The following is a 14,857-nucleotide window of genomic DNA, read 5'->3' as shown; positions in this document are numbered from 1 at the left end:
AAAAAGTTCTGTCTTTGGGTAAAGAAATTGCGAAAAAACAGGTCCCTCTTACCTTGTGTTTCAGAAATGTCTAGACGATAGTCAGACAATGCTGAGGAGAGAAAACTGTCACAGTCTGGTTGATGCTGACTGCAGACAGGTTTTCAACACGCTTTACATCTTTACAGCTTTCAGAGTGTAAAGTCTCTGTTGTGTTGTCCTGTGTTCTTCTGCAGATCTTTGCTGCTGTGTAAGTGAGTGAGACTGCCTCATCAAGTTTATTGTGAAGTGCCGAACAAAGAAGTGCTTTGTTTTGTTGTGCCTTAGTCTCTGTGGAGATGTGGACGTACATGAAGATAGTTAAAAAAAAGTTGGGGGAGGGAGTGAGCAGTGTTATTAGAAAAAGAACAGTTTTAAGACGTGATGAGGAAAAAAAAAAACAAAAACATCAAAACATAATAGTCACTTTGTTTCAAAGTACAACAGGAGGGACAAACACAATAAACACAGTACAATGTAAAAGAAAAAAAAGATATCACAAGTTAAAAGCCAGCATTTAATTCTTTCTCACTGAATGTTTAAATTCTCATATAATCGCAATATTACTTAATGTGCCACAATAAGAAGAAGCACTGAGAGCTAAAGTGCACTGATTTGCATATTAACCACCCAGCGGTGTTGAACCCAGGCATTCAGAGGCCTAATTAATGATTAATTTCATGGTGTGTTTGCATTATTTCATGAATATGTGACACAGACAATGAGAAATTGAACAACTAGCTAGTTTCATATGCAAATGATGTTTGTGACTTTACACAGCAACAATGCATGTAATCAGAGTCAATTTATGAATATTGTCAATAATTTAGGGCCTTGAAATATGTATTTGCCTCAGTTCTTGAACAAACTCAAGGTAACTGTGTGTGTCAGCTAATGATTTCCATAAAAAAACTAAAAAAAAAAACTAATAAAGACCAGCCTTTATGGGATTTGCAATTTGGATTATGCGTCCATTATCTTTGTTCTGCAAGGGCAACCAAAATGCACTTAAGACAAAGAAACAGATCCAAGCCATTTTTTTCTTTATTTCATAAGAAGCAACGTATGTATTCATAATTACCAAAAGAAGTGGATGATGTTCTAAATTAAGTCAAATTTATAATACTTTTTGGGAAAAAGTAAAAAAAAATTGTTGAAGCAATTTTTTAAAGAGCTTGCCTTCTCTTCAAGCAGAAGTAGACAGTACCTTTTTTTTTTAATACATTCTCTTTATCTATAAGAGATAGAATGGATTGTTCCAGGAATTAATTCAGCCAGGAGCTAGAAAGCAGGTTGCATAGTGTCACAGTGTCACAGTCTTGGCAAAGATGGGAGACACAAAGGGTATACCGGTTACAAAAGCAATTTATTAGTCTTCACAACAATCAGGACTTGCCGTAGATGTGTCAATATGAACACTATTTAACAATCAGTTGTCTAAGGTGTGGGTGTGTGGTTACGGGTGTTGGGTTGTAGAGTCCAATCATTCACTCAAAGAAGTCACAAGACTGACTGCAGTTTGGCCTCCAGGCCTGCAGGCACACTCAGGCGTGTCTCATCTTCTGATCGCCTGCTCAGAACAGGGACAGAGACCGAAAGCATGCACCAATTAATGAATCACTACAGAGGGGCCATCACAATAGGATGTAACCAACACTTCTTGGGCAAATGCTCCCCTCCATAGTAGGTATGTTTGGTTTTAAGAAGCTTGTTTTCTCACCACTAAACTCATTTGAAGATTTTAGCATAATTATACCAATCAACTCTCTTTCTCCATGTTCTAACAATTTTCTTACTGCAATAATTTACCTCACACCATGTGACACCATGTGTCTGTTTTTTAAAGATCTTGTTCTTCAACAAGATCTGTAAGTATCCGTTTCATAATGATATCAGACACTTGTAATAACTCTTTGTCTTTTCAGTAGAAAATAGCAAGCATGTTTTTGAGCAGGTGGAGCTGCCCCTGCAGAGATTGCCTCTCTACGTGGCTTCAAGCTGAGGGGGTCTTCTGAAACAATTCTGAAATAATTTGAAGGCCATTTTTTTCAATGATTCTAAATACATTTATGTATCTATTAGTCATAAGTTTACAAAATGGTAAAAAAAAATCAAGGCTCAAAAGTACAAGATTTTCCCTTTGTAAGGCTTCTGTCTAATTGCTCTTTAACATCATTAACCCAGGCATGGTGCAGAAATCTTCCCATGTCTCCATCCTTTGCCCAGCCATAGCTCTTCGGTCACTGTTAACATATCTGGACTTTAGTGAAGCTGCATGCCTTCATTGTTGTGAGATGTTTAGTCTGAAATTGTAATCTGCTTTATTTTATCAATCTGTCAGCAGCCTCCTGTCGTTCTTCTGATAGTGCACTAAAACTTTATCCCAGCAAAGGAGATATTCGAGGGAGATGGAAGAAGGGAATAATAATTGTAAGCCTTAGAGTGAACAGCCAGTTCCAAAATTCTCGGAAGCAGGAATTTTATTTCTCATGAATAAGAGTGTGAGAAAGAGCTGGAGGAGGTTTAAAGACAAGATCTAAGAAAACTCAATATAAAGTTAAAAGAAGATAAGAAATAAAATAAGTTTGACTCTGATGTAAAAAAAAAAAAAAAAAGTCATGTAACGTCATCCTTCGAAATCTATCTGAAGGTGCCATTAAACTAAATTTTTCTGTTTTTCTTGTTTTTGCAGTACTCCAAACGAGCGTCCCATTCTCGCCCGGGGAATGTTTGTGAGTCCAGTTTTCCACATTGCAACATCTCTACTACGCCGCCCAACAACTCTCGCATAGCAAAACATCACAGGTATGATATTTATTTGCACACACACACATCAGTTTATATAAGTTTGTCAGTACAGATGCAGCTGTCCCCTCAGTCGCTGCGGAAAACAGTATTAATGCTAATTACACCAACAATAGGAAACTTCAGTGTCCTTTCCTCTAATCAGCAAGGACGCGGTGAAGAGAGAAATTAAATTATCCCTATTATAGTGCATCCAAAGCTAATTGCTGATTCACGGAAGAATGATAGTAATTATAATTAAAGCTATAACATGTTAATAAGCATGTCTATAAAAGTCATGATCACAGAAGATGCGACAGAGATAAAAATGGGAAGCACATTCGGAGATTTGTGAGACAGGGCAGTAGCGAAAAAATTCCAAAAAAGCTTTTTCTCACACTGCTCAGTGGTGTGCCATGTTCATCAGTAAGAACACACTCTTGAGTGCCTACTTTCTTACAGAATTCACATATTTGACAGAGCTGGATTTTCTTTTACAAGACACATTAGAAGAGAATGGAGCTCTTTTTTTTATACATATTAAAAGTCAAAAACATTTACATCTGCCCCTCGTTTTGTGATTGTTTTGTAAAATACATGAGGTAAAAAGACAACATGATTTCGGAGTAAAGACGCAAACAAACTATTTTTCCAAGTTTCATGGCTGGAGGGGAACATAAATAAAAGGCACACAAGACCTCCTCTTTTATTTTTTTTGTCCATGCTCTTTTTCATCATTCTTCAGTTGCAGGTATTCACACCTGAGGGCTCAGTCCACCCATGGTTTTCTACCCCTAAACCACTAAGAAACTCCACCAGGGCAGCTGGGGGTTAATCACCTTTTTTCAAGGGGATCCAGGCTCTAGTTGAGAAGAGATTTTCCCAGACAAGCCAGAAATTCAATCAGACAACCATCAAACCACAAAGTCTCCTTCTCTTTTGGCAGAGCTCTTGCAATACTTTCTTCATTTCTATCCAGTTCCTACTCCATCTGCTAAGATGATCACAGGGATACTTATCCAGCAGTCTGTTGCTCTTACCACAGATGACGTTCTTAGGGAGCAATCACAATTCATGCGGTTGCAATCACCCTAGCTTAGGCAGCGACTAGGACTTTGTTTTCAGGGTAGTGTTCGGATCCCATTGTCAAGAAAGGACAGGGAGAAATCATCCAAGGCTGTTTCTGTATTTGCAGAATGTTCAAATTAAAATGCCCTAATAATAAAACACAGTTAGATGCTTTGCATTCTGAAGAAATTCCAGTCTTTCTGGCTAAAAAGCCATTTCGCTAGTGTCAAATCTTAACATCAAAACAGCTAAGTTTAACATGAATGAGATCTCAGAGAGGAAGTTTTGTACTTTTAGTGAGGTCAGAATGTACTTAAACAGTATTCTGCTCCAAAATCCATTCTGAGATATTGTATCAATAGTTATTCATTTCAACCAATACAGCCGCACTGACGCAAAAGAACTGCAACAAAGACTTTTTACTGTTGCATTGGGAAACTTCTCTTTACTTTACATTAATGTCATGTCATCTTTGCACATTGGAGACCCTCATCAATAACAATTGTCAATAAGACAATAGGTATACGTATCAATATTGCTATCAATAAAATCTTAATAGAATTTATCCCTGATGAATGGGCTGCAGTTAAAGATGGTTTAAGTCAGACTCACTGTCCTCCATATAGATTCTGGGATTATTGGCTTTAATTTAATCTGTTGATAAATGCAAGTGAAGTCAAGTTTATTCAAATACAATAATTAAGCAACAAGAGAATTTAAAGTGCTTTCAAAGCACATCACTAGCATCAGAACAAAGAGAGAAAGACACACAGTTAGAAAGACTTACAAAAATATGAAATTAAGCTGAATAAAAGACACAAAATGTATTAAAAACTTCTAATATGTAATGTTGATGTTATCTGCTCTGAGTGTCTTTCAATGTTATATTTCTCTGAAGTACCTGATAAAGACATCGGGTCCAACATTTCCAATCCAAAATAGAGGTAAAAATCTGTCCAAAACCATATGTGTATAAATAAGTTCTAAAAGAGGGAGACCAATCCAGAAATGGCTGGAGAACAAAAAGAACAGTGGGTGATAAGAACTAATCCAAGTTTAGATGGCCTGAACAGACAACGTTGACTGCAAAATTCACAACTTATAAACAAACACAATAAAGAATTAATAATACATCTACTCTGTACTCCAAACACACAAAAAAACACATTTTATGAGATGATGATGGAGCAACTTTCCATACTGCAAATTATTCAACAGTTTAGACAGTAAATGATGACTTTATTAAATCATTTAATGATTATGAGACAAATACAACTGAAATTGAAAAATAAACAAGAATGTGACCAAAAGATATAACTAGCTGAAACCTGTTTAAAGAATAATGTCACACTTATTCACAAAAAAAAAAAAACTTGTCAGAACTCTTTTCATCCACACAAAATATAAACAGGGAATCGGAATCCTTGTATGCCTTGTATACAATTGTATGCAAAGACAATTTCTTACAAATGATTTCAGGGACATATTATAATGCTTTGACTCAGCGTTTCAACAAAGTGCCGTGGGGTGCATGGAAAAGCAGAATGGCATCATAAAGAGATTTGGAGGACTGCATGCAAAAAAAGCCAATATTCTGCAACACACAAAAAAAGAACCATCTAGTGGTTTCAAAATGAACTGCAACTTTTCCTCAAGTTCTAAATAATGACACGCTTGTGAGTGCACTTGACTTGGCATGAGAGCCTTACGAGCACACTTAATCAAAAATCTGGTCCTTGCCTAACTCAAGTCTTGTTTTGAATAAAGGTCTAAACTGGACACGTGTGTGATAGCCTTATGTGGATGGAAAACTATATCAGATATATCTTAAAATAACACTTGAATGTTTTTCTTTCTTTTCTTCTCAGAAGCGGTTCCTTGTCTCACATCTCAGATCAGAGAAGCAGGGCAGGCCATTGGTCTGCTCCAAGAAGGACGTCACCCATTCCCAGGGGAAGGCTAAATCCAATTGGAGGATCCAAGTATTCGGGCCCTGCCTACCAACATCTTCAGGAAGTAGATACAACTGATAGGGAGGCTGAGGCACAGAGAGGGTAAGTAGACAATACTTTATGCATAAATAGATGTACCAAGTGAAGCAGGCGATGGGAACTCTGTGTTAAAGGCTCTTATGCAGAAAGGTTGTAGTCGGTGTAATCACTGCTGTAAGAGTATTTTTAAGGTTTTATCCTTACTTTCTCCTTCCTCTCTGTCTCTGCTCTGCTTCTATGCTGTCTCCTCCGTATGCTGACACATTTCAATGAAAGCCACTAACTGAAAAGTACAGGCCTGTCATGGACAAAGCAGTGGATTTCATTTCAAGGGTGGATATTTCAAAGCCAATTCTGGGATTTTCTTTCCTTTTTTTTTTTTTTGCATTTCTTTTTAAACCTCTTTTACTCCCCCCATCCTTTTGTTTTTACAATCTGCTGAGCAAAGATAAAAACAAGGTCACGTTATGTTGTGGTCTGCAGTACAGTGGCATGAGTTCAAAGAAAATGCTTTGCCTGGTGCTTGTGCTTTTAAGGACACGATGCAGGAAGCACATCCAGATTCTTTAAACCCATCTCCCCCCTCTGTGATGTCTTGTCATGCCTGACTAAATTCTCGCTTCTTTTTTTTTTTTTTTTTTTTTTTTTAAGTGATGGCTTAGCAGGTAGAATAACAATTAAATCCTGGCATTCAAATGTAACACAGTCGGGGATCATTTTATAGGAGTCTGGGGATATGCAAATGATCCGTGCAAATGATTAGCAAGAAATGCATTAAGTGTGAAAGGTGCTGTGCTTTGACCTATTTTTGGCCAGTCATGAGTCAGTGCTTTACCCACCTGGACTTGTATGCCTTTCATTGGGCATTCATTTCCCAGCAGTCCCAGCTCAGGATAAAGCTCTACATGACCTAAATGCATACTAATAGAAAGCAGAACAGGAGATAGACATAGCTGGGCAAAAAACAGAATCCCACATACAGTTAGCAAACATATTTCAGTTGGTAAAAAACTAGTAACTTGTAACCTTAGTGTAACTAAAGCATTGCCTTTTTCACCCTAAGGGCCCACTGAAGCATCTTGCGGTTTTCACAGGTCCTCTCAGGTCTGCCAGTGTCCTGGGTTTAACTACTTTGTTTCCTGGTCAGCTACAGGGTGCTAGGTCCATGTAGCCTCTGGATCATCCAAATGTCTGTCTACTGCCAACTTCATGCACCTCATCAGAGAAAATGTGTTTCGATAGACACAAAGATCTGCGATTCAGTCTAATGAGAACAGTGGTTCCACTGGTGAGACCATGTGTCATATGGTCACTCCAAGCAAAACATTAATGTAGAATTTAAGTAATAAACACACCTCTGCATAGATGCTGCATTAAAATCAGACATGTTTGAGAAGGGAATTACAGAGGTTACACATTCACAAGTCAAACACTCATTTGCGTTCTTTCCCTGTAATGTGTGTTATGACTTCCTCCCTTTCCCATTGTATGGTGATCTTGGTTACCACAGAGACATTTGCCCATGACTGCGTAGAGACTGAGGAGGAGATGCTGAGACAGAGTCAAAAATAGAGAGACAACCAGTATGAATCCATTCTGACACAGACAGAAAGCACAAACATATAGAAGAAAAAAGCCGCAGCAGGGGAGTAAAAGGATGAGATAGAGGAGTGTGCAGATAGCATATGACAGTTAGAAAATGCTGTAAAGAGAGGTTGCCCATTCTATTCCATGCCTGTTAGTGAAGCCTAGTGTTATCTCAACAAAATGGCTGACAGGGAGACAGAATGTCTTGTGTTGTTACCACTATTTTAAGATAAAGCTGTCTCCAAAATGGCTGACTGAGACGCTGCTTGCATTTTTTGGTTTTTCATCCACTGTTGCAAGTTCTCCCCTCTCTCTCTCTCTCCCAAGTTTTTCTTGGGATAAAGTACAAACAAAGCCTTCAGTTGTATGCACAGCCTTCAAAAGGACACACAGATTTAGTATAGCCTATTTCTGTTTGCAGGTGTATAAACCTACAGGTATGATCATGTTGCTTTACTCTTCCAGTGTTAGAAGGTCACTGCATAACATTACACAGTATTTTTATCACACATATGATATAAATCAGAAAATTATCTGTGGGGAATTAAAGAAAATGGTTGTTAATAGTTGTACATGTAATGAGCTCCCATAAAGATGAAAGCCCAGTCGCTTATCTTACCTCACTTGCACACAATCTGTCTGTAATACCCCTCTAGCTGCTCCTCTGCTCCAGGGTCCATATTTGAACTCTGCTTCATAGATATATGCAATGTGATTGTGTTTCACCACATCAAAAGAGAGATTTGTCTGTGAATGTTATCTTGGGAATTAGCACCCTCGCATCATCCTCTTTTATCGCCTGCGGGATCCTCTCCGCAGGGCCCACTAAATCACTACTGTGGTTTTTTCACTGAGGGTTTTCATGTCTCGAAGAAATACTGCAGCAATAAAAGGACGTCGTGATTTCCTTTGAGTCTGAAGGAAAGCACCCCTTTCGTCCCGACTCTATATATATATAAATATATAAATATATATATATATATATCTTTTTTTCAAACTTGATGGAGAGTGTAAATGTGTGTGATGAGGTATTACAAGGGTGGGAATCCATGTTACATTTCAACAGAGCTTGTCTCGGCAAAGGGATGTAACATAAATGAGGCACCTCTCCAGATATAGACACTGATAACACTGAAGAGCATGGTCAGTCTTGGAAATAGAGAGAGAGAGAGAGAGATTATACCACCATATTTTCGGTGTGCTATAAATACTTGCCAGAAAAGCATTTAGTACATTCAGAAGAACTAGTGTGAGGAGCAATAAGATCTGCTTTGGAAACCAGATGTCCGCAGAGGAGCTACTGGTCAACAAGCAGGGCAGTGAACTGCTTGGGGCCCCAGGCCAGTAGGGGACCCCACAACGGCTGACAAACGTTAAAGCACAGTATTGCCTCAAAATGTGCAAATTTTGCAATGACAATAGTAAATCTCCCTAATGGGGCCCCATCTGACAGCACTCACTCTCATTGCTGTGAAAATAATAATGGAAGTGGGTTGGAGGAGCCCCCGATGAATGTTTGCCTAGAGCCCTGACAGACCGCAAAAGCGGCCCTGTATGCGCAACATGAATAGGCTGCTCCAAGGGCATTTTGGCTGCACATTCTAATACTGCTCTCAGGGCACCTTATAGTATCTACTTGCAACATGAATCGGCTGCTCTTAGGGCAATTTTGCTGCGAACAATCTTACTGCTCTCAGGGTAAATTATAGTATCTACATGTAACTTTGATATATTTACCAGCCTTTGATTTTTTTTTTTTTTTTTTTTTTTTTTTTTTTTAACCATCCAAGCCTGAGACCCCTCAAAGCTTTTGGCGAAGATGTAGATGAGTTTACCAACATGGTCGAATGAATAAAAGCCAGCTTCTCATTTCCAACAAGCAGCATCGCAGCAGTGCCTTCCTGTCATTGGCCTGATAAGTGGCTGGCATCAGATGGGACATAGACTTCTTCAACTTTCCTGGCTTAAATTATGTTCTTCCACTTTCCCTGCAATATACAGTTTTCTCTAATCCTAACCGTATCAAACTTACCAGGCGTATTGCACACAGAAACAGCAATTACCGTATTTTAAAACCATTGGCATTGCACAGGATTTTGCAGATTCATGCGGTAGCTATTATTGTCTTTGGGTTGTATCCATATTTAACAATGTTAAATATGTGTATAACAATGATTTCCGACAGGGACTGTACAGCTCCGGGAACAGTACAGCAGGGTGCAGAAGAACACGATCAGTCACAGTGGTGCATCTCTGCATCCAGAGTAATTAGATCCAGAGTCCAACTAAACTGAAAGTGACTTACACTATAGAGAAATGGAGGTATGTTCACACCATGGGTTTCACTAATGATCTGTGTAAACCTGATTACTGTCCTGCTGCAGGGAAGGCCCTTGACAATCTGATTTCTCACAGTAACTAGGTAACAGGTTGACAGGTCATTTAACCAAAAAAAAAAAAAAAAAGAAGTTACTAATGACATCTGCTTCGAGGTGGATTAACACAAAAAGTCACGAAAGAGACATATTAACTTTGTGATATAGAGGAAGAAGATCCAGACACTGGTTTGACTGAAGACAGAGATCATTTTACAAAAGATATAGCACGTAAAACTTGAGTCAGTGTGGTTATACAATCTCCGAGCAATGGTGACTCAAAAGGGATTTTCAAACAAGGCAAATGGTCTTGACCTGAAAGTGGAAGTACTAAAAAGGAAGGAATCAATCTAAATTACTGCGCGTGATTATCTCAACTGTCCTTGGCCAGAGCTGAATGTCTAAAACTTTGAAGGAAAACTTCCTATTTTCAACATTCTTTAAGTCATTAAATCAATAATAAAACGTGAACTTTCTGTCACCTCACTGCTTGTATAAAGCAGCTAAGGTTTTTAGAGGGTTTATGTGTATGCATGCAGACTTAGATATACAGGGATTAAAGAAAATGTCAGACCCTTCTTCTTCCCTCTCAGCATCCAGTTAGCCTGTGAGATGGCAAAGGGCGGAGAGCTGTCCCTCTGTGGATTCTGCCGGAGTTTCAGTGTGAGAGATAGAAAAGGCGATTGAGTTGAATTCACACTCAGTGACTTTGTGACTTTTTTCCATCGGCAAAGGAAGTTTATCTCCATGTGAATAAACTTTTCTTCCTTTTTTTCCCTTTTCCCCCGCCATCTCTCCTCGCTTCCACCCGTTTCCCCATCTCCACTAGGTTGCAAATACAGGGAGAGATCCAACGTGACGACCCTAGACAAGATTCTTTCCTTCGTATGCAAGCTCCTGTTTCTCTAGAGACGACTTTGCCATTGCCCTGGAGCGGCCGCCTCGAGGTACGTTCAGGCCTGTGCGCTCCATCCAAGCACAGTGAGTTGAATACGACAACGCGCAGCCTGCGCAGACCTGGGCGCCGTCACAGCAACTCCCCACCTCCTCCGTTTCGTTCATGCTCTATCCCCATCATCCCCTCGGTTCAGTGTCACCATGACAATGAGGTTTCTTGTATGCAAACCACCACAGACACTACAATGATGTCAGTTACCCATGGAGCCATGCCCTCCAAGGATGAGCGAAGAGAAAAGGCAGCACATGCTACATTGTCTTCATCTTCCTGCTCGTCTGCCATTGGCCAGCAGCATGATGAGGTGGCACTGCTGCTCGAGGAGGCACAGGAGCAGCTCAGGGCATTGGCCTTGGCTAACAGGAAGCAGGAAGAATGCGGGGTTGTCATTGGCGGTACCTCGACAACCGTCCTGGTGGAGGCCAGAGAAACTGTTTGCTTCCTGAATGTTAATGGCGGAAGTGTAGGGGCGCTGAGCTGTAACGGACTTACGCAGACCCAGTTACTCTGCCCCAGCCTATCACACAGAGACCTTGGCCAAAGCAGCCAATGAGAGGACGCGATTAAGGACGTTCACTTGCAGTTTGACAGACTCTGGTGTTCTGAATCTGTGGGGCAGAAATGGAAGTGCCGAATTCAAAAAATAATGTAACATCAAGGAATTTCTGAAATGTGCTGATATTATGCATACTGTGTGGATACAAACATAAAAACTCTTATTGAGTAGTCGCCTTTACACCAACTGACAGTATGGAAAAAGAAAAAAGTATTTACATGCATTTATTTACAAAACAAGACGAACACTTCTACTTAGGCAAAAAGAAACCAAATAGTCTGTCAAATCCATGGTGTTTTTAATTGTAAAAAGTATATATAAATATATATAAATATATATGGATATAAATATATGGAATTCAAAAAGTGACCAAGTACAAAGTTGAAGAACACAGGAATGATGTTACTATTTTCTTTCTCTCTTTTTTCCTCCCTGTTTTTTATTAACTCACATTTTTTAAGTTCTTGCTCAATTCTAATAAAACATTTTGTTTTTCTCATGAAAGTCCTTCCCAAGTCCAGAAGGTGGAACTTGGACTCTGTGCAAATGGACGACTGGGAAGGAGCCACACTTGTTTCTCCCCTCTTGCCTTTTGAAGAACTGTTGATGCAGCCAAGAATTGCAGCACACCCTACTGGATAAGGGTTTCCAACATGAAACAAAACAAAACAAAAAAAAACAACAACAAAAAAAACATTCTCCGGCTCTGTGTGGGCTTGTTTGTGTGTTTGTGTGTGCTGAAGTTTTGCAAAAGAGACAGAAGAAAGGGAGAAGAAGAAAAAAAAATACAGGAAATGACTTCTTCTTCTTCAGTAGGTCAAATCTGGGAGAACTGACTTGTAAAAGACAGCCAAGATGTGGACTCCCTTTTGGCCAGTGATTCAAATCAAGATTATTTTAATTTTTGTTACAAATGATATTTTCACACACATATGCACACAAACTCACTTGTGCATTATTTTTGCTTTGCTCTTACCGTGGGATAAATGGACAGAAGGACACATGGGGAAGGAAAGAGGGCTGAGGGTTACCACAGGAGCTAATCGGATATTTTTTTAGTTTCTTTTGTTATTTCCATACTTTGGTTATTATGAACAATGCTGCTTTCTGGGGCTGATGGGAGGGAGATCCACATGGTTTGGGTGTTGATACAAGAAATAAATGTCTCTATGTTGTATCCTATGAATTGGAAGCTTTTGAATCTCTGTATGAAGTTACAGCAAAATGTTTCTGGTGACAAGTAAAACAAATGGTTACAATTCTGGTAAAGATCTTTTCTAAATAATACTCGTTTTGGTTTACTTCTTAAAAGCACTCCTTGCAAACCTTAATGATAGATCAGTCTGGTTTTCACAGAAAGCTTGATTTAACCGTCGGCCTTTTCCAACATGAGCTGGTCTAAAATTGAGACCAGTATCCACAAAGGTAATTATAACAACGCATTTTATTTGTAACACACTCTTCTCAAAGTGCTACGGGTTCTTCAATCATCACAATGAAGTAGTAGGTGGCTCCCACTTTTGGCAATACTATTACCAACAGAGAAATTAATTATACATGATTTTTAATCAGAAAGCTCACTACCTTATATAATACTGCAGCTTGATTATAGGCCCTATGACAATCTAGTTATAACTCTAGCATCAGTTTTGCATGTTTAGTCTGAAACCTTTGGACATTTCAGCTCTCTTCATTTCATCCAAACCAAAGTGGACTTTGACACTTATTGCCTCACTAGATTTAAACAACACATCAACAAAACAATAAGTTCAATGCATGACACTGTAAGAATCAACATCATGTTCTGAAGAATAGGGCCAATGACCAAGCTTCCTTTTTTTTGCCAGCTTGGGAGTAAGAGGAGGTTTACATAGTCTGATTTTAGATTTTAAATCTATTAATAGATTTATAATAGGTACAACATGTTTCCATTCATATAGTTGTGTCTTTGTTTTTGAAGAACCTCTAACTGAAATTGTCAGCAGAAAAATCTTTGTGTCTTACTTCTACACGAGCAGTTTCATGAGAAGAGCGAGTGTTACGACAGATCTTTTTTTTAAACGTCTCAGTTAAGAATGAAAATGACAAGCATGAAGCTTACTCTGCTGAGGGCTATTCGGTTTATGTTGGCTCGTTTAAAGATGGGCCCCAATGGAAGGAAAGAATGACAACCTATTTTTCAGGCAGACGCATGCATTATGTGAACGTGTATGCGTTGGTAACTAAATTTGAACGTCACAACATTTTTTAATGAGAGAACATTCGATCTGGAAAAGAAATTTAATATAGAAACCTCGAACGTTTTGATCTTTATCACAACCACTTAAAGAGGTTAGGAGCTTGTTCTTTGAAAACACACAAAGGATATTTCATGTGTTCGAGATTAAGTAACATTATTGCTTAAAGCAGCCTTCTTTACTGCTGTCAGCCAAGGTCTTATTCTCTTTTCTTCTGAATGTGGTGCTTTCTTTGGCAAATTCTCACTTGTGTGATCAAGTACACTCATAAGAATTCAAACCCTGTCACCAAGTCTCACACAAAAGCAGAACCTTGGGAACAGTCACAATTCAGCTTAGCCTTGTTTTTTTTGTTTTTTTAACATTTTTTTACAACAATGCCTGAATGGCAAGGCCAAATCATACAAGCAGCGATAAAACATCCCATAGCTTTTGTTCCGTTCTTTTCAATCATTGTTAATTTAACATAATATTCCAAACTTACATTAATGAAAGCCTCAAAAGGCTGCTTTTATATCCATTTTTGAAGCTCAAATGTGACTTTTTTTCTGATGACCCTGAAATCCGTAATGTCCTCAGTAGAACAAACACTGGTGGCTTATGCAGGTCGATGTGTTTCTTTGCACAAATACAGTGCAAAAAATGTGAATCTGTTTGTTTGACCAACTGTAATCAGTGTATGAGCTTTTTAACAGATAAAAGTGTGCAAGCGTTGTCTGGATCTGTTCATTATCTAATACAAGCTCAGCGGCGAGAACGTTCATCGACCGCATGTTTTCACAACATTTACAAAACGCTCTTAAGCCTCACACAGCAGGAAGAAGGAACGTCATGGCCAGACGCCAAACAGGCTAACAGAAGATTATTACTGCACCTTGACGAAACTGCAATTACATTTCGACATGCAGGTACTCCAACACAATGTACGGCTGAGCTTCGTCAATTATACAACAGAGGGGAGAAGAGAAAAAACTTGGTGTTTTTCACTCTGAACATCTTTACATGCACCAGTAATTGAACACCTCTAACTGCAAAAGTCTACATCCTGCTGCTTTAACATTATCAGAAAGAGCAGAGGAGGGAAATGAGGGTTTGCTTTTGATTAGGGAAACCTCATTATTTCTTCTTTTTTTTTTATTAGTCATGGATTTAGAGGGCATATCTGCTTTTCTTCATAATAGTCCACATTTTATTTAAACTTTTACCATGCATGCAAGTCAGTTAATAGTTTCATTATATTGTCATAAATTGAGAATTTATCAGTCCCTATTACGAATCATTAATAC

The 14,857-nt window shown here is 38.8% G+C and overlaps 1 protein-coding gene across 1 annotated transcript in view; it reads left to right on the top strand.

Moving 5' to 3' along the window:
* Nucleotides 1–12,516, top strand: part of nrg3a (neuregulin 3a) — a 333,642-nt gene extending 321,126 nt beyond the window's left edge. The window contains exons 7-9 of the mRNA XM_079362694.1: nucleotides 2,711–2,823; nucleotides 5,739–5,924; nucleotides 10,653–12,516. Of these exons, the coding sequence (XP_079218820.1) occupies nucleotides 2,711–2,823; nucleotides 5,739–5,924; nucleotides 10,653–11,331 (978 nt within the window). The 3' untranslated portion in view covers nucleotides 11,332–12,516. The remainder of the gene's footprint in view (nucleotides 1–2,710; nucleotides 2,824–5,738; nucleotides 5,925–10,652) is intronic.
* Nucleotides 12,517–14,857: the final 2,341 nt, after the last annotated feature.

Source organism: Symphodus melops, assembly GCF_947650265.1.
Source record: "Symphodus melops genome assembly, chromosome: 15".
Taxonomy (NCBI): domain Eukaryota; kingdom Metazoa; phylum Chordata; class Actinopteri; order Labriformes; family Labridae; genus Symphodus; species Symphodus melops.
This window is presented reverse-complemented; position numbering and strand designations above follow the sequence as displayed.